Source organism: Neofelis nebulosa, chromosome 2, assembly GCF_028018385.1.
Source record: "Neofelis nebulosa isolate mNeoNeb1 chromosome 2, mNeoNeb1.pri, whole genome shotgun sequence".
In the NCBI taxonomy this organism is placed as follows: domain Eukaryota; kingdom Metazoa; phylum Chordata; class Mammalia; order Carnivora; family Felidae; genus Neofelis; species Neofelis nebulosa.
This window is the reverse complement of record NC_080783.1, coordinates 129,145,563-129,173,023: the sequence shown is the minus strand read 5'-3', so window position 1 is coordinate 129,173,023 and position 27,461 is coordinate 129,145,563. Positions and strand designations below refer to the sequence as shown.

At 41.4% G+C, this 27,461-nt stretch overlaps 1 protein-coding gene across 5 annotated transcripts; it reads right to left on the bottom strand.

Annotated features, from left to right (window-relative positions):
- Positions 1-1,060: 1,060 nt before the first annotated feature.
- CLCC1 (chloride channel CLIC like 1) lies at positions 1,061-27,182 on the bottom strand. Of its 5 annotated transcripts, none has more exons than XM_058716330.1 (11): positions 27,094-27,182; positions 17,770-17,911; positions 17,250-17,351; positions 14,106-14,213; positions 11,431-11,652; positions 11,049-11,189; positions 9,343-9,436; positions 7,787-7,884; positions 7,381-7,527; positions 4,280-4,621; positions 1,061-2,861 (listed from the first exon to the last, which is right to left on the bottom strand). In XM_058716330.1, the coding sequence occupies exons 2-11, from the start codon at positions 17,896-17,898 to the stop codon at positions 2,604-2,606; spliced, it is 1,641 nt and encodes a 546-aa protein (XP_058572313.1). In that variant the 5' UTR covers positions 17,899-17,911; positions 27,094-27,182; the 3' UTR covers positions 1,061-2,603. The 5 variants fall into 5 exon arrangements, with proteins under 5 accessions (XP_058572313.1, XP_058572315.1, XP_058572316.1 ...); XM_058716332.1 differs by having other exon boundaries at positions 17,770-17,910; positions 27,090-27,165; XM_058716333.1 differs by lacking the exon at positions 27,094-27,182 and adding an exon at positions 26,728-27,045 and having other exon boundaries at positions 17,770-17,910.
- Between the last annotated feature and the right edge of the window lie 279 nt (positions 27,183-27,461).

Sequence of the window (27,461 nt, the reverse complement as noted above, 5' to 3'; positions counted from 1 at the left end):
CCCTTGAATTTTAAAGTGTGTGTGGCTTAAAATTATATCTTCTGTTGCAAAATACTGTTTAAGACCTAATATCAAAAAACAAACCCAAACTCCTGTGGTTGTATTAAGAACCTAGGCCATGAAAATAGAGAACACATGAAAACTCACAAAATTTAAGTATGAAAGATGTAGGTTAAGCTCTCAGTCGTCATTAAGCCTCCCTTCATCTCAGGAACTGAAGGCAGTTTACAAGGGTACGCAATATGACATGACAGGAGGTAAATTTAGCAAAAGAAGACAGCAAGGATGGGACAGGCTAAGGCTGAATTGTAAAATGCAAATGCCCACACCCAGAACTCATTCACCTCTGGTTGCTTTTGATTCTGCACAGCTGGGATGGTATCTGGGGCTCTGGGCCTCTGTCCTTTCTCAAAGTCCTTCAGATGACTTGATGGGCAGTGAGAATCACTTCTCCAAATGGCCAATGTTCACAAAAATAAAACAGAAGAAAGTTACTCGATCTGGAATCACATTAAAGGCTCAGGAAAAAAAAAGTATTCTTGGTTCTAAGATCAGACAAATTTTGTCAAAAGTACTCTGTTAACACCTGGATCACTTTATGATGTATATATTATACATAGGATATATATATAGGATCTTTATTTCTTAGAGCTAGATAGCATCCTTTTAAAACCTGTATGTAAGTTTCATGGGTTTTTTTCTTATAAGCATATTCAATGAGCAAAGACAGCATACCAAACCACAATAATGTAAAATATTTTGTGTATACTGCAGTTAAGAGCCTGTAAACATTCATTAATTCCATTTAAAAACTGCTTTTAAAAAGCTGTATACCCTACTGATTTTCCTAAAAGCCTGTTGCTACAATTCTTGATTTTGATAAATATGAGCTGGACAATAAGCCTATTACTCCAAGTTCTAGACTGCCCTTGATCTGTTCAGTTTGCTTTAGTCTTCCCTATTTGCTGTCATTCGACAGCAGTTGAATGTATGTTGCTTTGCTGTCAAAGTGGACTGCATCCCCAACAGTTATCTGTAATGAAATAATACAAAGACGAAATTTTAATTTTTTACAGACTTGTTTTTAGATTGATAAAAAGGAGTTCAAACAGCATTAACTCCACTCTCATTGTTACAGTCTGTCACCTGAGGCATTCGATACTCTTTAGAGTCTAATCACAGCTCAAAGGACACCTAACCACCCTAGGTGCATATTTACCAACTAGCATGAACAGGTCTGGCCCTCAAAGAGGTTTTTTCAATGTTTACTTTTGAGAGGGGGGACAGAGAGAATGAGCAGGGGAGGGGCAGAGAGAGAGAGAGAGAGAGAGCGAGGGAAACACAGAATCTGAAGCAGGCTCCAGGCTCTGAGCAGTCAGCACAGAGCCCGCTCAGGGCTTGAACTCACAAACCGTGAGATCATGACCTGAGTTGAAGTCAGATGCTTAACCAACTGAGCCACCCAGGTGCCACAAGAGAGGCCTTTATATGTATTGATGTTCAAAAATCCCCAAACTGCAGGCATCCTTGCATTAGTTCATATATCACATACCTACTATGTTACAAATTTTTATACAAAATTCTGTTGTATTTGGGGGGGGGGGGGGGGGAATACTGCCTTTTTGATGAAATACTAAAGATGTTTGCAATATTAAACTAGAAAATAATATTAACGTTAAATTTTACACCCTCTTGCTGAGATAAGTTTTTAAAAATCTTGACAGTGGCATTTTTTAGTATTTGACCAAGGATGTAGAGAGATTATGCTGTTTAGCAAAAATAATGTACTTGACCAATGTGTAAAGTACATATTGAAATAGAGCTATTCTCAAAGTCTATGGACTATGTAAAACCCAGATTACCGACTTAAACTGTGCTAATAACTAAATTCTCCTGGCAATCTTCAGTTCTTAGCTGAGGGTAAAGTAAGATAGGTGGCCAGGAAGCAGGCCCAGTCATCGCTGGGAGAGTTGAGAGACGGAGATGGGATAGGGAATGACAAAGCCATGATGAGCTAAGGCAGCCTACACAGAGACAAACGGACACACACTCCATGGCTGCATGAAGACACCGAAGTGCATGACAAGAGTAAACTTGACCACAGTGGACTCTCCTTAAAAACTATTTTTGGGTACTCCCACTTGCAGAAACATATCGAATCCAAGGCACGACTAACAAATTATTAACTAAGGTAGGTGTCCTCGGGCTTCGCTAGGCACCATGCACGTTGGCTAGTTGGTTCCTATCTAAGCCTGTGAACCATCAACTTCTTTCTCACTGTCCCCTGAATCAAACTGACCTCTTTATTTGAAATCAGTGATACTTGCCATGGTGTTCATCGATGAATCCCGTTCCAAAATTAAAACTTTAAAACTGTTTGGGAGGTTTCAATATGAAAATGAAATTAAACTGACAAAAGATTAAAAACTAAACAAATACAAGTGTATTCATTCGTTCTGATGGTCAATAAAAATATTAATGTAGAAGTTGGCACCTGTATAGTAAATGTCAGAATATGTGTAGAGAAGAGTGCACGGTTGTGAAGAGTATACTTTACAAAACCCAAAGACGACCTCGGAGCTGTGGTCCGAGTCTGTGTTCCTCTAGCCACATGGGCCAGCATCCAGGTCCTTTCCACAGCTGGCGGGGCTGGATGCACCACCGCCTTCCTCTGGGCTGCCTCTGGCCTCGGTCCTGAGCTGGCCCTTTTCCTCCACAGTTGTACCTTCCGCCTTCTCTGATGTCTCTGCACCAGAGACACGCTTAGTGGACTGGCTGCTTTCAGTGCTGCTTTCTGGCAGTGTGCTTTCTCCTGGGATTCCAATCTCTTTGGGCTTTGCATCCAAAACAGGAAATTTATGCTGTAGAGAATTACATTTTAATTGTTTAATTAATGCAATCAAACATGTTTAACAAGTTCCTATGCAAATCTGTTGTATCAAACTTGGAACTCTTTCGAATCCCAGCTCCAGTGCTGTACTGTAAGGATACAGATGTTATTAAGCCTCACAGAACTATACACGGAGGAATGGGGCAGGGGCACGGAGGATATGGCAGGTGGTCTAGTGACCCAGGTTTAGGAAGGGACAAGAGGACTGGTAAACAGTACTGCTAACTCCTCTTGCCTGGTGAGAGTAATTCATTTGAGTTATTTATTAAGTCTGTATTAAGTTCTATGTGCTGGGGATACAGCAGGAACAAAACCGACAAAACCCGCGCCCTCACTGGAACTTCCAATTAGCTTGGGGGAAAGAAGCAACAAATTAACAAACTACCACGCTGGGTTTACATCAGGTGATACAGGAGTAAAGGCCTGAAGAAATGAACCATATGAATATACGGGAATGGCATTCTAGACAGGGAACAGCAAGTACAAAGGTTGTAAGTTCACGAAATAGTGAGGAGGCTCCTGTGGCTGAAGGAGAGTAAGCACAGCAGGAGAGCAGGAGGAGAAGAGATCCATGTACCAACGGAGCCGGGCTGTGGGCAGATCAAGGGAGCCCCGGGTCACCATGATAACTAGCTTTCCCTTTAAGTGAGATGGGAAGTCACTTGAGGCTTGGGATGAACGGTATCTTACTGTTACCTATTAAAGCTGAAAGGCACATCTGAAAATTTTCTAGATGTACGCAGGTATGTTTATTCTTCTAAGAAACTCCGTGGAAAGGATTCTATAATCTCCTAGATTCTGCACTCACAGCTATTTCTCAAAGGTTTACAGTTGCAACTTGAACTTTGCAAATGACACTATAAATTCCTCTCACAAACAGAAATGGCAGTGTCTCTTCAAATGGCCCATAATGTAGAGAAAACACCTCAACATTCGGCAGGTAGAAAGTAGACTCTAGCCAGCCAATGATACCAAAGACTTGGGAAAGTGTGGTGTGGCCCCTCCCCGCCCACTCTTCCGCCCAGCTGAGCCTTTAGGGCTCTCCTGCGGGCTCCCCAGGGCTCCAGGCCTTCAGTGGGGACTTCTCTCTGAGCTCTTTACGGGTAGAAATTTTAGTCATGCTCGCTCGGTTTTGTAATGAAATTTCCTATGAACTACCACCTGTTCTAACTTGTTAAATAGTACTTTACATAAAAATTAAATCTGGCTTTATTTCTTCTGAGAAGGCCAAACTTTTGACTAGAAAGGAGGAGAGAGTAAACAATTATATCAATAACGATATAATTAACTGTGAAAGTTAAGAGAGGAAAAAACGCTTAACCAGAAGCTCTGTAGGAAGCACTCAGGCCTAACATGACAGGACGGCAAAATGAACAGTTGCTGACTTACACTGGGTACCGCCTTGGGATGCTCTCTTGCCTCTGCGTCTGGTAAATCACATGCCCGGAGCACTTCGGGGCTCTTGTTGCCAGTCTTAAGTCTCAAGTCAACATCTCTCTGTCTCAAAACATCTCTTCTACCCTCATATGTTTTGTCATAAGGGCCTTGCTCAACGGGGCCGATCGGGCCTCTATAATAGAAATCTGTATCACCTGCTCCACCATGGGGTCTATAATCAACTTCCTTCTGCCGTCCTCTGTCACCTGGCTCAAGTGCCCGGGGTGGTTCTCTCTCGGGACCACTTATTTGTCTCAGCATATTAACTGATTTTCCAGCACCATAGCAGAAACTCTAGAAGGAAAAGAAATACATAGTCCTGAGTATTTAATGGCTGACTCACAATGAAATTATTCAGGATGCTAACAAAATTACCTAACTTGACTTGTGGCATTTGGAGACATATTCATTTCACTATTGTTTCATTAGAGGTCTCTTCTTTAGATTAATACTGGGCCAGAATAGCCAATAAAATGTGAGAAATCATGAAGTGTTAAGTAGACATTTCAATCAGCTGAACACATTCTGAATGAATTGTACCAAGGGAAGTTTGGCTAAAGTCTAGAAACTTAAATTGGAAGGTACTACCTGATAACTGCTCATCAGTTGTCTATTTTCACACCCACCATATAAGGTAGTTGCTAAAAATCAGAATTGCACATCATTATGGAAACATTCTCAGGGTAACTTTCCAACAGGCTTTGAGTCCCATTTCATGAGAAAACCTAGGCAGCATTTCTCAATGTGTGGCCCAGGGACCCCGAGGGGGATCCCTGAGACAGGTTCAGGGATTCTGGGAGGTCAAACTTTTTTCTACTTCAAAGACCTTAGTCTTTCTCACTCTTCCCTTCTGAGTGTGGAATCTTCTGGGGCTGGAATGACTTCCTCACTCTGACAGCTCATGGACCGTGTGCTCGTGTAGACGTGAATTTTAAATTTTTCTTAGTTTTAATTCCTAATATGGTAAACTATCAATAAACAAAACTACCATAAATAGGAGCTCTTCGTGGTCCTCCGTTTTTGTTTGTTTTGTGGGCTTTGGTTCTTAAGAGTACAAAAGGGTCCTGAGAATAAGAAATTTGAAAATCCCTGAGCTAGAGAAACTATTTGAAGACAGAAGCAGTAAAAGCCCTTTCCGCAGGCAGATGAATCAAGAGATGATGGGCTTTTGTCAGACACTAGATTATAGGGAGTCCACCCCTTACAATGGTTCGACTTACAACTGTTAGACTTCACAATGGTGAGAAAGTGATACACATTCTGCAGAAACTGTACTTCAAATTTAGAATGTGGATCTTTTCCTGGGCTAACAATTTCAGGTACGCTCCTCTCTGGTGATGCTGGGCAGGGCAGCTCCCAGTCAGCTGCGCGGTCACAAGGATGAACAACCCCTTCACCTCAATCACTCCTTACCCACACAGCCATTCTGTTTCTCACTTTCAGTACAATATTCAATAAACTGTGCAAGATATTTGACACTTTACTATAAAATGGGCTTTGTGTTAAATGATTTTGCCCAACTGCAGGCTAACATAAGCATTCTGATCACATTTAAGGCGGGCTAGGCTAAGCTATGACGTCCTGTAGGCTAGGTATCGTAAATGCACTTTTGACGTATGGTATTTTCAACTTATAATGGGTTTATCGGGATGTAACCCCGTAAGTCAAGGGAAATCTGTACTACACAATTAATGTCACCTAACAAAATCATCCCCCTAAACCTGACTCCTAAAATCACAAGCCCAAAAAACAAAAACAAAACAGGAACAATTTCAAAATGAATAAGGCATAGTAAATTTTGTACCCTTAGGGAAGATAATCCTTTTTAATTTAATAATTAAAATTGGAAGGTACTAATCGTCTGATAATTGCTCACGTGTTGTGTATATTCACACCCAATATAGAAAGTCAATGCTGCAAATTATTTAAAGTTGTACATTTTAAATAGCTTAATTTCTTTACAGATGCAAACTTGGCTTTTCCCATGGCACATCTGGGTTCTTTGTATTTTGTTTTATGTGACAACTACTTCATTAGGGTAAGGGCTGAAAATCAACAATAAGAAAGCTGAAGAGGCTGTGGATGAATGACGAATAATGTTTCTACATAATCAATGTCTGTTCCTGGATCCCCAAACTGTTTCCCAGTACAACACCTTCTTCTACATCCCTGCCTGATTCTCCGCTTAAGCCAACACCCTTCCCTTCTCAGGGCTGCAAAAACTCAGACTGAAACAAGGCCCCCTTTCTCAAAGAGGACAAAACAGGGGCGCCTGGGTGGCGCAGTCGGTTAAGCGTCCGACTTCAGCCAGGTCACGATCTCGCGGTCCGTGAGTTTGAGCCCCGCGTCAGGCTCTGGGCTGATGGCTCGGAGCCTGGAGCCTGTTTCCGATTCTGTGTCTCCCTCTCTCTGCACCTCCCCTGTTCATGCTCTGTCTCTCTCTGTCCCAAAAAAAAAAAAAAAAAAAAAAAAAGTTGGAAAAAAAAAAAGAGGACAAAACAACTGATTTCATCTGTATTACTTCAACAAGTTAAAGAACAAATTTAAAAGGGTGTTATTGGGGCGCCTGGGTGGCGCAGTCGGTTAAGCGTCCGGCTTCAGCCAGGTCACGATCTTGCGGTCTGTGAGTTCGAGCCCCGCGTCGGGCTCTGGGCCGATGGCTCGGAGCCTGGAGCCTGTTTCCGATTCTGTGTCTCCCTCTCTCTCTGCCCCTCCCCCGTTCATGCTCTGTCTCTCTCTGTCCCAAAAATAAATAAAAAACGTTGGAAAAAAAAAAAAAAAAAATTTTTAAAATAAAAAAATAAAAAAATAAAAGGGTGTTATTACTCGAAGTCCCTGCCACAACACCCACAATCAAACTTGAGAATCATCTCCTTGCTTATACACGTAAGAATACACACGTAAGTATAAATAAGTCCGCATCACTTTAAAATCATCTTTTCATACCATTAAGCATGACTTAGCCTGATTTACCACAGCAAAAAAAGTCTGCAATTTTAGAACTGCCTTTTTCCTGCAAGTCCTGTTAACAGTCAACAGTGCTATGTACTAACCAGCACAGCCAGTGCCATAATTATCAGCACTGGAATGTGAAGTAATACTGGCATCTCCTTCATGAGCGCTTTAATAAATTCACCAGCTCCTTTTCCAATGTGTTTCAATGGCTCCGTGACAAAGTTGGTGAACGTAACTGCCAGTGCCTAAAACAAGACATAATAGCAACTTAATTTTTCCCTCAAATGGTTGAGTGCACAGAACAAGCCAAAATTCGCTGTGCACTGGGATGAAATTATGTTCATAAACTGAAATGCGTTTAATGTGAAAATCATTTGTAACGGAAGTATTTTTTCTAGAGCAAAGGTTTATTAGTAGCAAAATGACGGTAAGAACACTAACTTTTAATAAATACAAGGGATTTTTGACTTTGTATGAGTAATTTTGACAAAATGAGTTCCATACCTTTGTTGGTGGGACCAACCAAATAGGGTTGACTAACAAGAGCTCATAGTATTTTTGGCATGGGTCATCCTTATAGGTCCACGAACTTCTAAACACTTCTATTTAGAGAAACAGACAAAACACTGAGTCATTAAAAAAAAAAAAGTTGCATTTCATTCCCAAATAAGACATTTTCGTTTTGTCCCTGTCCCTGCCGCCAACCAATTTTAACTGCTGTACAAATAGACTCCCTATAACACTGATTTAAAAAGTTTTCACCTTATGCCCAAAATGTTCAAAAATCCCCTCAAATTATACGAGTCTTATGCAGATAAAACATACTTTATGAAAATTTCTAAACAGTAAACATCAAAAACTGTTCTTTATACATACAAACGAATCCAAGGAAAACGGGAAATCAGAGATTATGTGGAAGTTAATATCCTGGCTGTGATGCTGTGTTGCTATAGTTGTGGAAGATGGTTCCACTGGGGATAATGGGGAAAGGGGGCACAGGATGTTTTACTTCTTACAACTACGTGTGCATCTAGAATTATCTCAATAAAATTTCAAGTTTTATTTATTTTGAAAGAGATAGCATAAGTGGGAGTGGGGCAGAGAGAGAGAGAGAGAGAGAATCCCAAGCAGGCTCTGGAGAGGAAGAGAGAGAGAATCTCAAGCAGGCTCCAAGCTGCTAGTGCACAGCCTGCTTGGGATTCTCTCTCTCTGCCTCTCTCTGCCCCTTCTCCACTTGTTTGCTCTCTCTCTCTCCCTCAAAATAAACATTAAAAAAAGAAACCAATTCTTACTTTACAAAATAAAGAACGTTAGTTCTCCCAATTTTTCTAAATGTATGTACACAGTACATTGCATACTAGCCTGGGCTAGAGGATATATTCACTTGTCTCCTGCAGCCAGGAAGCAAGGCTGGATTGGTTTAGTTCCCATAACTTTTGAAGAAACGCTAATTTGGACACCCTGTTTTGTACAATCTGCCGAGAGTCTATTCTGGGTCAGCTATTACAGACGTGCATTTATAAAGTGCCTTTGAACACTAAACCATTCCTATTGCTAGATATACAGAAGTAAAGACAGTCACATTAGTGAGAATGTTTATAAAGTCTGTGAGATTAAAAAACGTCAAATAATTTTCCTCTTATTTAAAAAATGTATAGTAAAGTTACAATGTAAGGTTTCATAAGTCATTATCAGGAGATTAAGTCTAAGCTGGATATTAATTTATATAAACACGATTCACTTCTTTAATAAACATGCCGAACCCTCTTCCCAAGGACTAGATGAACGACATGAGCACAGGCTCCATCACGGTCCAATGGAGAAGACAGGTGACACTGGAGCCGGCAAAGACAGGTCCTATTCCTTCCCTGTGATGTTACATGAGCACAGGTGTCACGGTCTGAAACCCGACGCTTCTGGCATGTTCTTCTGATACTGAAGATTCATTTGGTCATGGGAAGCGTCTTTCCGGCATTTTATCATTTCTCTGTAATTACTAATATGTTCTCTCCTTCTCAGAAATTCTACTCAAGATAAGGCCCAGTGAACCAACACCTTACCCCAGAGACTTCCAATCCAGTCCATCTTCTCAGCACACACGTTGTTTAACGGCTCCATCTTGGCAACCTCGGCCTGATGCTGTGCGAAGGCTAGCTGACCAACACCAAGAGGGAGCTGTGAGCAGCCGCTAACAGGAGGTTATGTCTACATATCCAAAACCTTACTTCAAAGAGTGTCTGTACCAGACCCCAGACTGTTCACATTTTTTTCGATACAAAAAAAATACGTATTATTTTAAAATAGTAGCTCTTTTCAGTTCATGGCAAAGCGCAGTCTCTTTTTCTTTTTAATTAAATTTTTTTTTAACATTTATTTATTTTTGAGAGAGACAGAGAAAGACAGAGCATGAGCAGGTGAGGGGCAGACAGAGAGGGAGACACAGAATCTGAAGTGGGCTCCAGGCTCTGAGCTGTCAGCACAGAGCTGGAAGTGGGGCTCGAACCCACAAACTGTGAGATCGTGACCTGAGCTGAAGATGGACGCTTAACTGAGTCACCCAGGTGCCCTCAAAGCACAGTCTTAATACAACAAGTGAGGATAAAGAATTATAGTTGCCTTCTTTGTACATAGTTTTGATGAGAAAGGAAAACCTTTGTACTAAAAAGATTGTTTTAAAAAATTAGTTCAAGGGGCACCTGAGTGTCTCAGTCGGTTAAGCGTCCAACTTCAGCTCAGGTCATATCTCACGGTTCGTGAGTTCGAACCCCATGTCGGGCTCTGCTGACAGCTCAGAGCCTGGAGCCTGCTTCCAATTCTGTGTCTCCCTCTCTCTGTGCCCCTCCCCCACCTCTCTCTCTGTCTCAAAAATAAATATTAAAAAAATTTTTTTAAGTATCAGTTCAAATATAATTCACAGCACGTCCCAAAATATATACATTAAATAACTACTTCTCATTTTCTTTTTACAATTCACAATAAAGTGTTTTACTCCGGATGATTTTCAGCACAAATGGTCCACATAAAGATACTATATCTTTTTATATAAAAGCCCTGGGGGGGAATCACCAAGATAACAATATTCAACCAAACTTTCTTCCTTTAATCTGTGAAGAATTAGTTCTAGAAGCTGCAGAACTTAGAGCAAAAAGTTAAGGATGTATCACAGTGACTTAAATCAGATAAATGCATCGAAAACACTTTGCTACCTGACTCACCCTGCGAAAACGATCTAAAATTGCCCTTCATTGGTTATGCTATTTTGGCAAGAAGAATAGTGCTTCATTTGACTTTCTGTATTCAGTATGATCCCAATTTTGAAAGAACTGAAATTTATTTAAAAAAAATTTTTTTTATGTTTTATTTTTGTTGATGATGTGTCTACCGTCAACATATCGCTTTCATATTCAGAAAATAACCGAACTTTTAAAAAATAATCTTTTGATATCTTTTCTGGCAAAGAATAAAAGGACATACCCTAAATTACCTACATAAAATTTTAAACAGTCTATCTACCTAGCTTTATTCTGATTTAGCTGCCCAGCTGCCACCGTCAGGAACTGGGCTGTGAGGACGAGGACCACGCCAGCTGGTCAAGGACCCAAAACACCAGGTGCAGGTGAGCAGCTGCCAGTTTCCTCCCCCGCCTCATCGCCAACCACTGCCTCCAGCCCTCAGGAAGGTTATGTATCAGCTCTTGATGCACGGTCTTCTTCTTCTATTATGAAATGGCATTTGAACGTTTTAAAGCCTCCCGCGTATTTAATACCTTATATAAATACATCCAATTCCATCCCAAACTGACGAGAAAACTGATGAATAAAACCCGTCTCAGCTGGGTGTACCAATGCACATAGGTCCATAGCTCGGTAGCCACCAGTGCCACGATGCAGAGCAGACACAGAAGCACCTCAAAAACAGGAAGAAGGGGAAAGCAAAGTTACTGCCACACCATCCTCCCCACCAGAAAATGGGAACTGTCAACAGAGACCAAAGAACCGGACTCCTAGGCCGAATCGGGTGTGCTCTTCTGCCGCACGCTCCTCAGTACAGCAGGAGGGTCTCCATACAGGCTCCTAACAATCATGGTGGAGATTTTAAGGGATTTTTAAAGCTGAGCTGTTACTTACGTCCCCCTCATCCCATCTTACCATCAACACGTTATACGGATCCACTCCAAAAGAGTCTTCAAATCGCCACTTCCATGTTTCAAAATCATGAAGCTTAAAATTAATTAAAATATCACTTAGTGCATCATCCAAGGCTCCTGGCTTCCAATCCTCTCCACTGAGAAACTTCTGTATTTCTAACAAGGTTTGTCTTCTTAGGATAATCTCAGCATCATAATGCATATCACCTTTGTTTTCTTCAGGCTGAATTAAATTTGCCAAAAACAAACAATAGAAGAGAGAAACATTGTAAGACAACAGCCAATCTGGAACTAAATATGTATGTGGTTCTTATTTCACATGTAAAAAGTAAGGATAATACTATCCACCTATTTTTCTCACATACAAACCAGAGATTTTGTTCTATAAAGTCACCTCGGACGCTAGTCAACAAATACTGAACCATGGATCCTACAGGAAATACACATTTTCATCAGCCTGTCAATGCACAGCCCTTTAATGTGTGTTTCTACTTAAAGATACCTTATTTAATCTTGTTGATTAACACTTAACTCACAGCCAACAGCACTGTAACTCATGCCCAAACGAAGCTTATCTCACACGCATATTTTTCTCTGTAAGGCACATCCCAGCCTTCATGTGCTCAGAGGCACTGGACAGGATTTTTCTTGGGAATTTTTTTTGAGAGTGCATGAGTAGGGGAGAGGGGCAGAGGGAGAGAGGGAGAAATCTAAAGCAGGCTACATGTGATCTCACAGTCTGTGAGTTCGAGCCTGTTGGGCTCTGTGCTGACAGCTTAGAGCCTGGAGCCTGCTTCAGATTCTGTGTCTCCCTCTCTCTCTGCCCCTCCCCCGCTCATGCTCTGTCTCTCTGTCAAAAATAAATAAACATTAAAAAAAAAAAAACTTAAAGCAGGCTACACGCTCAGCATGGAGCCTGATACGGGGTTCGATCCCACAACCCCATGAGATCATGACCTGAACCAACATCAAGAACTGGACACTTAACTGAGCCACCCAGGTGCCCCTAATCTTGGGCATTGTTTTAAACAGCCAAATAACAACATCAGCGTAAGTGTGAAATATGTGGCACTAAATAAAGCATGAAAAAGTAATTGTTTATAGTCTGAGAACTGAAACAAGGCAAAACACAGCATTGCGCAGCCTCGGCTGGGAATGGGCGCACCAGACAATTCAAATGCTGTGCTGCTCTGTGCATGTCTGAGCGACACAAAAACTCTGCAAGGATTAACTCTGGGGTCACAAAAGAAGTTCAGTGTGTACACAAATTCGCAAATATGGAATCCACAAATAATGAACGTGAGCTGTTTACTTTAGTTTTCATTTATGACTTTCCATCTGACTGAATTTTCAAAAGTCCTAAAATATGCAGTAATACAAAAGAGAAAAGGAATCTCGAAAAACAGCCCAACTGGAGTTTCTATGAACATGCATATTTTTTTTAAATTTTTTTTTAATGTTTATTTATTTCTGAGACAGAGAGAGACAGAGCATGAGTGGGGAAGGGGCAGAGAGAGAGGGAGACACAGAATCCGAAGCAGTCTCCAGGCTCTGAGCTGTCAGCACAGAGCCCGACACGGGGCTCGAACTCACAAACCATGAGATTATGACCTGAGCAGAAGTCGGCCGCTCAACCGACTGAGCCACCCAGGCGCCCCTGAACATACATATTTATAACTATTTTTATTAGCATGTATTCAGGTTAGCAAAATCATTACAGACATTTTACTTTCATTAACCAGTTAACACAAATAGAATATTCTTTTTTTCTAAGAATGCAGATATTTATATAAAAAGCAAATATAAAATCAGAAGAAAACAAAGTGTCATGTGGTATCACAAGTCGTCACTGAGCTAAAAAAGCAGTCATTGATTACTATTTTTAAAAAACACCACATTAAATATTTCCATCGTAGGTATTTTCTGCCTTCATTTGTGTCCTCACCCCACACACTTGTAAGACTTGAATTAAATGGCGCGTGTATGAGAACATCTGCTTTTTCACTTCCAAAATAAGGTGGGATGATTAAATATTCATCTAACATTCCTTTCCCCTTAAAACTTTTCTTGATGTTTAGAGGCACCTGGGTGGCTCAGTCGGTTAAGTGTCCGACTTCAGTTCAGATCATGATCTTGCAGTCCATGAGTTCAAGCCCCGTGTTGGACTCTGTGCTGACAGCTCAGAGCCTGAAGCCTGCTTCAGATTCTGTGTCTCCCCCTCTCTCTGCCCCTCCCATACTCACGCTCTGTCTCTCTTGAATGAAAGAAAAACATTAAAAAAAAAATTCACTTTTCTTGATGTTTTGAATCCCCAGAGTGAAAACAATGACTCTAAAAACTGGAATCCTAACATTAATTATGAACAATATGCACATGATATGCAATTCTACAAAGTAGTACTTGACATAGTAAAAAGCTTCCGCGATGGGGGGAAACTACTTAAAAAACATTGTTGTCTTTCTCAACACAGAATGATCTTACATTACGAGAATGAGAAAGTGTGTAAGTGGTAGAAAACAAGGGCCAGCATAGAATTTCCTTGCCAAGTCATGAGTGTATTACATTTCCAACCATTTAGTAAAGTTCAAATAGCAAATTTAAAGCACCTCCTCCCATGTGAAATTAATAAATAATGAAAAGATCCACCATACTGATGAATATCACATCAATACTCACAAGTCCGAGCTTCCTGGCTTCAATTAAAATTTTATTTAAGTATCTCCTAAAAACAGGATTGCTTTGACTTTCATAGTCTTCCCTCTTTTTCTTTTCACACTCACTGATCTGTAATCACAGAATAAATTCAACATTAGTTAGCATCAAAGTTTAATGTAAGGGTCAAGTTTCTAGCCTAGAGATCCCATCAAGATCAAGGTAGGGGCTTGTGATTATCAACTATATGAAAACTATAGAACTTCCTACTTTCCGTAGGTTCTCTTTGCAAAGGGCAGGAAGGCAACAAGTGAGGAACACACGTTCAGCACTTGGCTCTGGCAATTTTAAAGCTAAAAATCATGAAGCAAGGAGGCAGAGATGTGGATGAGCAGAACATCTAGGACCATCTGCCTCTTCCCAATTCCAAAGTAATGATTCAATGAACAAAGGAACAAAAGAAGAAAGGAAGAGAATAAGGAACAGAGAGATAGAAAGAGAAACACACAAGAGGAAGCCGGAAGCTGAAATGAAGGGCCCAGCAAGGAGTTTCTTGAATGTGCATATTACTTTTTGCCTTTTATCAATTTTTCCTGTAAATGATCGATCATCCCCAACTCTATGTATGGGCTGCTTCAGAAGGGCAGGAACATGGCTTCTCCAGAGTGTCCTACACATGGCAACCCCTCAGCACGTAATTCATCATTCAGATTTCCTCTGAACCTAGCTCTACAGACACCACAGTGGTCAAGTTGCTAGGTGAGGGTAGTACCTATCTTACAGACAGTAGAACCTGTGATAAGCAACTTTTATTTTCTAATTGAGTGTGGACCATGAGTTGAGTTAGCATGGAAACGGGCTTCAGATGATAAACAGAATAACCGAGCGTTACACTCAGACTTAGGATAGAAGGACACTTGAGAAGTCATGTGGCAGCTTCCTCTGCTTGCAGGCAAGGTTTAAAAACCTTTTAAATTTCTCTTTAAGAGAATGTGTGGGTTTTTTTGTTTGTTTTTGTTTTATTTTGAGACAGGGAGCAAGAGCATGAGCGGGAGAGGGTGAGAAGGAGAGAGAGAAACCCAAGCAGGCTCCATGCTGTCAGCACAGAGCCTGACTTGGGGCTCCACCCCACAGACTGAGATCATGACCTGAGCCGAAACCAAGAGTCAGACACTTAACCGACTGAGCCATCCAGGCGTCCAAAAAGGAATGTTTTAATTTTTTTAACGTTTATTTTTGAGAGAGAGACAGAGAGAGAGAGAGAGGGCCAGAAAGAGGGAGACAGAGGATCTGAAGCAAGCGTTGTACAGTGAATACAGAGCCCGACGTGGGGTTTGAAGTCACGAACTGTGAGATCATGACCTGAGCCAAAGATGGCCACTTAACTGACTGAGCCACCCAAGCACCCCAAAGACAATGTTTTTTAAAATAAGAACTCAAGGGGCACCTGGGTGGCTCAGTCGGTTGAGCGTCCAACTTGGGCTCAGGTCATGATCTCGCGGTCTGTGAGTTCGAGCCCCACGTCGGGCTCTGTGCTGACAGCTCAGAGCCTGGAGCCTGCTTTGGATTCTGTGTTTCCCTCTCTGTCCCTCCCCTGCTCATGCTCTGCCTCTCTCTCTGTCAAAAATAAATAAACATTAAAAATAAATAAATAAATAAAAATTAAAAAAATAAGAACTCAAGACTCCATTTTGCCAATCATATTTTTACAATTTTGAGCCCATGTTGCAAAGAATGGAATAAAAAATCTCTGTAAAAAGGCATTTCTGCATTTCCTAGTGTGCAGCCAAACAAACTCAATGATACTACAAAACACAACTAAACTGAGGCAAATCTTATCCAAGCATTACTTTACTGGCATTGGGTGAGACAGCATTCACAGCCGGTTAGCACCACAGCAGTGCTTACAGATCCATAATCGAGATCTCTGTGCCTCCATTCACAAGCTCTCCCAGTGTCTCAAGCTGGAAACCTCTGTCCTTCACTCCATCCTTTTCCCTTCTCCCTCAGCTACCCAAATTTGCCTATTCCACCTTGAAGAAGTCCCACATTTCCCTCTTCAACCCTTGTCACTGCCTTGGTTGGAGCACTGAGCACTGCTGGGCCCCTGTCACCCCCTCTCCTTCCAAGGCCTCTCCATGGGGCCACCAGCTCATGGTCTCCACAGCCAAGAGGTTGGTTCCCACCCCACAACACACATTCAAACCCTTAATAATAGTGACTTATTTCCTTTCTCATCATCTCTACTTCAGTCTCACAAATAAAAGGACTGAATAAATGAAGGAATAGCTACCACACACTAAATTATAATAATCCCTTATATTTCCAAGAGTAATTCTTATGCTCATCAGATGATCATAGGCCCATTTCTTCGTGGGCTACATTTGTCATGAGTCTATGACCAAGTACTGTGACAGGTGACAGAGAATCAAAAATGACTAAAACAGGGGTGCCTGGCTGGCTCAGTCAGTACAGCATGGGACTCTTGATCTCGGGGTTGTAAGTTCAAGCCCCATATTGGGTGGAGAAATTACTTAAAAATAAAAAAATAATAATAGGGGCACCTGGGTATCTCAGTCGGTTAAGCGTCCAACTTCAGCTCAGGTCATGATCTCACGGTTCGTGGGTTCAAGCCACACATCGGGCTCTGTGCTGACAGCTCAGAGCCGGGAGCCTGCTTCGGATTCTGTGTCTCCCTTGCTCTCTGCCCCTCCCCCACTCGCACTCTGTCTCTCAAAAATAAATAAAACATTAAAAATAATAAAATAAAATCTTAAAAAAGTAAATAAAACATTCTTGATCCCAAGAAATGTTCATCTCTGAGGGCTGATGGGGGGTGGGAGGGAGGGAAGGGTGGGTGATGGGTATTGAAGAGGGCATCTTTTGGGATGAGCACTGGGTGTTGTATGGAAACCAATTTGACAATAAATTTCATATATTTAAAAAAAAAAAAGAAATGCTCATCTCATAAAGAAATAATTACAACATGGTGAAAAATGTTATTACAGGAAAATAAAAGTACTATTTTTAAAAAAGTTCAGAGTAACTAAAAAAAAAATTATATATCAATATTGTACAGTACACAGAAGCATATATGTTAGCAAATATAGGAAGCAGCAATTAAACATACTATGAATATAAAATTCATGAATTAAAAAAAATTCTAACCTTATGAGTTAAAGAATCAAGTTTGCTATAACATTCCGACAATTCATCAGCACATGACAAGTCAGGACTGACATCTTTTTTCTCTGATACATCATATTTCACCTAAAGCAAAACAGAGATTTTTATTTCCTTTATAAAACCTATAGTTAAGACTAAAACCTATAGTTAAGTTGTAAAACCTATAGTTAAGACTAAAATTTGACTTCATTTTATGACTTTGTTATATTCTTCAATTGTATTGAACCATCAAAAAAGAAAGAGTCTCAAATTTCTATACTAAGAGCTAAAATCAAATTAGTTGCTGCTCAATGGGCTTTACGTTCCAATTCAAAACAAAAATAACCAGGTGGGATTGAAATCATTTTAGATGAAGCAGGTCAGGGAGATAATCTGCACGGCTACTAGTCACTGATATACAATTCTTACAGCTCTGTGAAAAACTGCAATCGAAGTGGACTATTTCCAGTACAGACCTGGGAAGGTCTTACGTACACACACGCTTTTCTTTTTCTTTTAATACCTGAGATTTTCTCATTGTTCCTGAAGCAGCATCATAGTTAAGCATGTCTGTGGGATCAATCCAGTCATCATCAGAAGCATAACCAGTTATAAGCCACAGACATTCACAAAGGAGCAGAGAATACAGCATCCTGCATGAAGGCTAAAAAAAAAAAAATTTAATAGATATAATGAAATAGAATTATTTTTAGAAGACATGGTTTTGTAATAAAGGCTATCTACTTCCTTCTAGTGCTAAGATAATGCTTTCTTTCTGAATAACTGAAATAAAAATACTCAGTAAAATGGTATTCACATATAAACATATACACACATATTTTTGCCAAGACAAAAAGAAAGTAAGAATTTTTCATAAGACTCAGAAGAATCCGATTCCCGGGTTTATATCCAAGGAATGAAAATACCTATCCACACAAAAACTGATACACAAATGTTTATAGCCACATTATTCACAATAGCCAAAAAGCAGAAACAATTCAAATGTCTATCAACTGATGGATAACTAAAATGTCGTCTAGCCATACAAAGGAATCTTATTAGGCCATGGAAGGAATCAAATACTGATAAGTGCTACAATATGGATGAATCTTGAAAACACTATGCTATGTGAAAGAAGTCAGTCACCCAGGACCATAATATGATTCCATTTACGTGAAATGGCCAGAATAGGAAAATCTAGAGAGACAGAAAGTAGATTAGTAGGTCCTCAGGGCTGAGGATATAACAGAGGGTTGGGAGATAAAGGATACAGGGATTCTTTCTAAGGTGATGAAAAATGATCGAAAACTCACTGTGGTAATGGTTGCAATTATCTGTGAATACATTAAAAACCACTGAGTCGTGCTCTTTAAATCGGTGAATTATATACAGTATGTGAATCATTTATCAGTAAAACTGCTTTAAAATAAACAGGTATTTAACCAAACCCTCTCCCCCCAATTTTTTTAACACATGGAAAATTAGAAAGGTATAAAATTAAGATTCAAATGAGGTGACTGAACTCCCAAACCTTTCAGAGAAAGTAACCTGCTTCAGCTAAGTCTCGGCAGAAACACTGTCAAATCATTTTTGTTTAAGTTTATTTATTTATTTTGAGAGAGGGAGGGTGTGGGAGGGGCAGAGAGAGAGAGAGAGAGAGAGAGAGAGAGAGAGTGAGAGAGAATCCCAAGCAGGCTCCACAGCAACAGCGCGGAGCCCAATGTGGGAGTCAAACCCACAAACCTTGAGATCAGGACCTGAGCCAAAATCAAGAGTTGGATGCTCAACCGACTGAGCCACCCAGGTGCCCCAAATCATTTCAATACTTAATACCTCTTCTATTCAACACTGTCCAATACATAAACAACCAAGCACATGTGGCTATTTAAATTTAAATTACATTAATTACAAATTCAGTTACTCAATCATGCTAGCAGCATTTCAAGTGTTCACACACCCACAGGGGGCCTGTGCCTGCCAGTACAGACACAGAACAATTCCATCACTGCAGAAAGTTCTGTTGGACACCTTATCTTATACCTACTATGAATAAAAATCAAATAAGAGAATTCTAAGATGAGAAAGCCCTGGGTTTATAGTCTACCTGTAGAAATAAAGTAGCTCCAGGCTAAATTAAACACTTCTTTGTGCTCCCCGAGTGCTCTCTTTATTCTTCCAGCACAACACACAACAAAATTAGCCACTTATTGGCCAATCTCTTCCACGGGCACAGTGGCTGCCCATCTTGGCTGTGTGTTAAGAATCACCTGACAAGCTTCTAAAAATCCCAATCTTCTGGCCACATCTCAGGCCAATTAAATCAGAATCTCTTAAATGTGGGACCCAGGCACTGGAATTTTAAAGCGCCTCAGGTGGTTTCAATACGCAGCCAGGATAGAAAACCACTGTGCTATAAAGTGAACTTTTCCAGGGGAAGGTATCGGAATTCACCTTCCTGATGGCTCTCCATCTTGTCCCCTCCACCTCTCCAAGCCCAAGGCCTAGCCTGGTGGCTGGTGCATGAGATACCCAGTAAGTTTTAAGCTGCAAATGGTCAAAGCCATACAGGGATTCACAAGGTTTTAGAGGTTTAGAGGCTTCAGAGGCCACTCTCTGACTGGAAGACACGGGCACGATTTCATGGAGGAATGGGGTGTGGGAAATAGACCGGGGAGTGTGCAAGGTAAGGGAGGCAGAGGAGCAAAGTGAACCTTCGAAACCATCAGAGGATGGACATGGTGGGAGATAGACAGGAAGATGGCGGGATGGCAACGCTGTAGTGACAATGCTGATGTGAAAGGTTATGGCCAGACTTCTCGGCTAATAGTTCTCAAAGGCATGGGAGCTACATTTGGGGAAGATGAAGGTAGCACTAAGTGTACAGAATGAGGGGGAAGAACTGGATTCTGAGAGTCCTCCAAGGAGGCTGAAGTAGCAAAAGGATGCCGAATCACATTCTGAAGATTGGCTATACATACAGGCCTCAGCTACTGAACGCACAAAAGAGAAGAAAGATGGCAGGCATGACCAAGATTTCAAGGCTGACCAACTACAAAAACACGGTCTTATTAACTTCAAAAAGAAATTGAGAATGAGAACATGGTTTTGGGGGAAAATCAGGCATTCATTTGTACAGCATTTACTAAATACCTACTGGATACTGGGCACTGTCTTATGTGACAGGGATGCCAAGACACTAGACCGGCCACTATTTGTTAAGAAGCTACATGGAGGGAGGAGCACACGGGGATGGGGACAGGATGGGACAGTAACTTGACCAAAAAATAAATATAATTTCAGGTAGTGATATGTGCTGTGAAAAAAATAAAGGGGGACAATGGTATGGATGAGTTAGGAAATGTTGAGTATTTTAGGGAAGGTCTCTGAGGAGATTAAAGATGGCCACAAATGCTGTCAAGTCCCCAGCGAGAGATGGAGTTTATTTTCCCTCCTCCCAAATCTGGGCTAACCCTGTGACCACTGTCAACTGAGAAGAGAGGAAGAACTGATACAAAAGCATTTATTTTGGGCTTAGAACTATAATTTGGGGAGCAGCCCAAATTGTGGCCCCACTGCAGGGAAAAAGGGTTTTTTTTTTTTTAATTTTTTTTTTTTTTTACGTTTATTTATTTTTGAGACAGAGAGAGACAGAGCATAAACGGGGGAGGGTCAGAGAGAGAGGGAGACACAGAATCCGAAACAGGCTCCAGGCTCTGAGCTGTCAGCACAGAGCCCGACGTGGGGCTCAAACTCACAAACCGTGAGATAAAAACCCCGAAAAAGGGGTTTTTATAAGAAAAAGGAGGAAACAAAATACCTTACATCAGTTGTTTCCCAAGTATTGTAACTGGGAGATACTATTACAATTTATAATTCATTGGCTTTCTAGGTATATTGTATTAGTTGCTAGCAAAGTCCCTTTTGCAGAGTGACCAATTTTTGTTAAAAATACAGATACAGCAGTCAGGTGCTCAGTCATATGCCCTTGCCCAGTTCAACAGTGGAATGCAATTCCTGTTTCAAAAACAGAATGAATGGGGCACCAGGGTGGCTCTCAGTTGGTTCAGCATCTGACTCTTTGAGTTCAGCTCAGGTCATGATCCCAGACTTGAGCCCCAGACGGACCCTGCTTAAGATTCTCTCTCCACCCCAGTCCCTCTCCCCCCCACCCCTTGCATTCTCTCTAAACAATGAAGAAAATAAATAAATAAAAACAGGATGAAGTTTCAGTCACAAAATGAAGTCTCTTATGCACAAATGTTTTACACAGGTTCACAATATTTAGCCAAAATATTGTGGCAGAAGTGATGCTGTGTTGGTTCTGGGCTGGGCCTGGCCTGGCCTATGTGACACCCAGCTGCTTCTACTTTATCACTTTGGAACACCTGCTCTTGGACCTCAGCTGCCATACTGTGAGAAGACCTAGCCACATGGAGAGGCCATGTGTTGGGACACGCTAAGCTCCCAGCTGGCAACCAACATCAATGGCCAGCCATGTGAATGAGCCGTCTTGGTAGTTCCAGTCCAATCCCACAGTATTGGGCCTGTGACCCAGCCAACATCATGTGGAATAAAAGAGCTACACAGATGAGTCCAGTCAAGCCCCATAAGCCTACAGAATCATAAGAATAAAATGTTTAAATGCCTCTAAACTTTGAGGTGGTTTGTTACACAGCAGTAGATAACCACAACGACATTTAAGCAGAAAAATGGTAAGAAGCTAACCTTAGAAGACTTGGGAAAAGAATATCTAGAGAATGGGCATAGCAAGCGTAAAGATCAGAGTGGGGAGAAAATTTGAAGCATTCAAAGAACAGGAAGGTCAAGATGCATAGTACACCGTACTCCAAAGCACTCCCTAGACTCCTACTTCTGGCCAAGATGAAGTAGCAGGGGCCAAATGTACTCTCCCGCCTGAAAAACCGAAACCTCTGCACAAAATCTATGAGACAACAATTTTCAAGACATTGGATACTAGGTGAGCAAGGCTAATTGTCTTTGAAAAAATGGGAAATGGGAGACTGGGTGGCTCAGTCAGTTAAGCTCCCAACTTTGGCTCAGGTCACGGTCTCAGAGTTTATGAGTTTGAGCCCCATGTTGGGCTCTGTGCTGACAGCTCAGAGCCTGGAGCCTACTTTGGATTCTGTGTCTCCCTCTCTCTGTCCCCCACCCCACTCTCTCTCAAAAATAAATAAAACATTTAGAATTTTTTTAATTAAAAAAAAAAAAGAAAGAAAAATGGGAAACAAACACAGACAGTCCTTCCATTGCCCCAGCTTACTGTCTTAACAGTTTGCAGGCCATGAGCACAGGGAGGGGGAACTCAGGCAGAGCCCAGAAAACAGAGGAAACAGAGCTGAGTATCTGGGGGGACCAAGGCAGAGAAAGCTGCAGAGAGACAGAACCCCTTTATTATGTGCAGAGGGTCCCTGCCACATAATAAAGGATATCTGGTCTTTGACCACAGTTCCTCCAAATGCCCTAGAAATTTCCTGAGTGATGGCAGTGTCTGTGATGAGGTGCTAATGAGGGGACTACGTTGGGCCCAAGGTAGCTTCAAGGTGGAGGATGGTCATGAGAAAGACCAAGCACAGGATTAGAGGGTTGGAACTTTCATCCATCCAACCTCAGGGGAGGGAAGGAAAGTGGAGACTGATTTCAATCACATGGCCAATGACTTAATCAGCCATGCCCTGCATCTGGCTCTGCACCAACAGTGCAGAGACTGCTTGGGATTCTCTCTCCCTTCACCCAACTCATGCTCGCTCGTGTGTGCTCTCTCTCTCTCTCAAATAAACTTAAAAAAAAATTAAAAAATAAACATGAGTAAAAAATTTAGGAAACTCGTAATTGAGAAAATAAAACCAAAAGTTAGTTCTTTGAAATGACTAAAAAAGTTTGATATACCTATAGTAAGATTAATGAAGAAAAAGAGAAGCCCCTCCCCCAAATCAAAAATGAAACAGGATAAACTTATTCCTGATTAAAACACTTAGCAAACCACGAATAAAAGAAAACTGCCAGATAGAGTACTACAGGCAAACACTACACTTGATAAATACTGAAATCTTTCCCTCTGAGATCAAGGAGACAAGGGAAAACCTCTGGAAGGTTTCTGGGATATTGACAGTATTCTAGTTTTTGTTTTTTTGTTTTTTTAACATTTATTCATTGAGAGATGGGGAGAGACAGAGCATGAGTTGGGGAGGGGCAGAGAGAGAGGGAGACACAGAATCCAAAGCAGACTCCAGGCTCTGCCTGTCAGCACAGAACCCGAATCGGGGCTCAATACCATGAACCAAGAGATCATGACCTCAGCTGAAGTCACTCAACAAATGAGCCACCCAGGTGCCCCAACAAGTGTTCTAGTTCTTAATCTAGATAGTAGTCACATAGGTGTATGCTTTTTAAAAATTTGATAAGAACATTAATATTTTAGACACTTTTCTGTATATGTATTTCAGATTTTACAAAAGCCTTTTCTAAAATGGGAAAGAATGAGATACCGTTATGGTCTGAACTGTATACCTCTAAAATTCATACGATGAAATCCTAAACCCCAGTTTCACAGAATATGACTGTATTTGGAGATAGTGTCTCTAAAGAGGTAATTAAGTCATAAAGAGGTCATTAGCATCAGCCCTAATCCAATATGACTGGTGTCCTTATAAGAAGAAGAAATCTGGACACAGGTCAGAGAGAAGACAGGAGGACACAGGAAAAAGGCAGCCATCCACAGGCCTAGAGAGGCCTCAGAAGAAACCAACTGTGCCGACAACCTGATCTTGGATTTCTAGTGTCCAGAATTGTGAGAACATAAACTTCTGTTGTTTAAGCCACCAATCTGTGGAATTTGGTGGTATGTGGTATAGCAAACTAACACAGATTTCTTCAGACATAAAAAGACTAAGAAAGATTCCAACCCACAGACTCTTGATATGTTAAAGAAGTTTAACCTCAATGAGAAAAGGTGTGAATAAAAGAAACAATGATGAGCAAAGGAACTGGTCAAATATACTAATTAAGTAAACCACTAATAAAAACAAAACACCCACAACTCTTTTTACCCCACAACTTTTTATGTTTAAAAATGTAAAACTGGGGAGCCTGAGTGGCTCAGTCAGTTAAGTGTCCAACTCTTGATTTCAGCTCAGGTTATGCATGATCTCATGGTTTGTGGGATCAAGCCTGGCCTCGGGCTCTGTGCTGACAGTACAGCGGCCTGCTTGGGATTCTCTCTCTTGCTCACTACCTCTCTGTCCCTCTGCTGCTTGCTTGCTCGCTCGCTCTCATCCCCCCACCCCTCAGAATGTAAATGTAAAAAAAATGTAAAACCCAAATACGAAGTAAAACAACAGTGGGAAAGGTATCCTAGGATCCCTGTCACACTCTAGAGACTGTTAGAAATACTGGATGACTGTATACTTTATTGGGGGGGGGGGGGGGGGAAGGAGGAGTTAAACTAAGGAATAAAGCCTTGAGAAGGCCTTAAGAAAACACTTAAGACTAATAAGCACGGTAGAAGACAAGCTAAAAAATGCAATGTGTAGAAACTGAGAGGAGCTTAATTTGAAAGAGGCATTAGTCAACTGTTATTAAATACTTCAAAGAAGCTGAGAAAAATAAAGTCTGGGGGAAAAAACACACAGGATTGCTTAATTCGTTGGTCATCTGTGAAATGACTTTCACAGACTAAAAGGGAGAAACCTAATTCTAAGCAGTGAAGAACTAGGTAGGTGACAAAGGGCATCTCTGAATGGAGCAGAAGCTCTGAGAAGATGGCAGTGTATAAAATCAAGTCTACAGAAAAGGCTTTTCATAGGCAACAAGATTTTACCCTCCTTCATAAACAGAAATGAATAAGGAGGAATGGAAATAAAGGTTCTAAAGCAAAAAGAAGAGAAGCTGACAGAGTTCACATTATTACATGTATCAAGAAGATGGTGAAACGATCCACTAGGAAGCCAGGAATGTCACTGGGTGAGGAAGCTGGGATGCAGGAATGGAGATTTGGGAAAACAGCTCTATAGGGAGCATTATGTAAAGGGAGATGAATCAAACACCTTTCAAGCAGGGGCACCTGGGTGGCTCAATCGGTTAAGCACCCAACTTCAGCTAAGGTTGTGAGTTCAAGCCCCACGTTCGGCTCTCTGCTCTCAGTGCAGAGCCTTCTTTGAATCCTCTATCGCCCTCTCTCTCTGTCCCTCCCCTGTGCACGCTCTCTGTCTCAAAAACAAATAAACATTAAAAAAAAAAAAAAAGCCACTCCTTAAAAAAAAAAACAAAACCACAACCTTTTGAGCAGCTGAGTTTTGACTATGACCCCTACAAAGTCATGCTATTAGCAATTATGCTACTTTCTCCAAAATGATCAGCAGATCCAGAGCTTTATCCAGGACTAAGAATTAGAAATGAAAAATCATGCAAGACCAGGAGCTGAGGTAGAAGAGTGGAACCAGCTGCAAACTCAAGTCCTCCTGCCAAATCCCGGTGGTCACTGACTGAAGGCTGTAACTCCTTGAGCAATCTTATAGCTGATCTCACGCTTCCTCCAAACAAAGCTGCATCTAAACCTGCTGGGGATCTTGTTAAAAACACCTTCTGATTGAATACATCTGACGTGGGCCTGAGATTCTGCATTCTAAGAGCTCCTAGTGATGGCAGAGACATTGGCTCACAGACCACACTCTGAGCAGCAAAGTGTTAAGGAAAAGTAACCATCCTGTGTTGGTTTAGTTTAATGAGGGGCACCTGTGATTCTACTTGACAGTGACTAATAAGCTTACTTTAAATCACCTTTCTCATCTGCTTCAGGCTTTGACACTAATATCAAAATTATTATATATATATAACAAATATACATAACAAGTATATATAATATATATAAATATATAATAATATAATAAAACATGCATAATATATAATTATTAGATATATAATATATATTATATATAGTCCTCTTACTACATGCCAAACATTGTTACATACATTCATTCATTGAGTCCTCACAAAAACTCTTGGAAGTAGTACTGTCATCTTCATTTTACAGTTTGGGATAACAAATAACTTGAATGGAGAGCTACCAAGAAAGACTGAGATCTCCAAGGAAAGTTACAGCTACTGAGTGGAAATCAGCAAAGAAAAGTATCTGATTTCAATGAATTACACATGTATGAGAAAGACAAGACTAACTTGAGTCAAATTCTGTATTAACCAAGAAGTTGCATGGCACAAAAGTCAGGAGTTCGCAATTTAGTTCGTGTGCCTATGTCTGGTTTGCTGGAGTCACAGCTCTCAAACTTGAGAATCTGCGTCTCTAACAACCTGCCAGATGGCGATGATGACACTAATCTGGGGACCACACCTTCATAACCACTGCCATGGAGAAAATATGAATTGTTTTTCACCACCCACTCATAAATATGTATCTCTAATCCTTATATTCAAATCAGATTTGAAGTTTTAAAAAATTAACTACAACCAAACCCGAGCTATTCCGCTGGCGGTATTCGATCAAACGCTGCGTAAAGTTTTCAGAGATAACTGAAGCCCAGGAAATTCAGCGTTCGCTCGACTCTGGCTTTGCAGTTGCTGCCCCTTTCCCTAGGCCGCTCTTTGAACAGTGTATGTAACTCCCCAGCAGCCCGCGCTGCTCCCGAAGATAAGGCGGCCAGTCCTCGCCGATCCAGGCACAGCAGCCCGGGAGAGCGCGGCCCCCTGCCCCGGGCAGCGCCCGCCCAACCCGCCGGGGCCGAAGCCGTAATCCGCCCCCCGCACATACACCCAACCGCGCCGACTCAAGGCCGGGTCACCAGCCTGCGTCTCGGGAAGAAGGGCACCTACCCGCCGGCCTGCTGGAAAAGATGGCGAGCCGCCTAGCGGAGCCGCCGAACGCTTCAGCGGGCGCCTGGTTTCTGGCACCGCCTCATCGACTTACTCGGCTGGCAGCTGTGTGTCCTTCCCGGGCGCGCGGCTGATTGGCCCGCCGAGGGGGCGGGGCCTGACTCTGTCGGCTAGGTTTAGGCCAGGGTTTTTTACTTTGATCAGCTAGCTGAACTCTCTGCAAGTGAAGCCAAATGTATACGAATGGGTAGTGTGTTTTCTTAGTATTGATGTATTTTGTTAAGTCCGAATGTGCAACATCTACAAAAATTGTTTAAGTAAGGTATAATGAACGACGAGGATAGTCCTATGTATGGGCGTGGAGGAGGACAT

What these genes read in the sequence shown, in the direction of transcription:
- CLCC1 (XM_058716330.1), bottom strand. Translation starts at nt 17,898, where the DNA reads ATGCTGTATTCTCTGCTCCTTTGTGAATGTCTGTGGCTTATAACTGGT. An exon ending in TTGATTCTTTAACTCATAAG is followed by an intron (nt 14,214 to 17,249) that starts GTTAGAATTTTT and finishes CTGTGATTACAG; the next exon opens with ATCAGTGAGTGTGAAAAGAA. An exon ending in CTGGATTGGAAGTCTCTGGG is followed by an intron (nt 7,885 to 9,342) that starts GTAAGGTGTTGG and finishes TTCTCTAAATAG; the next exon opens with AAGTGTTTAGAAGTTCGTGG.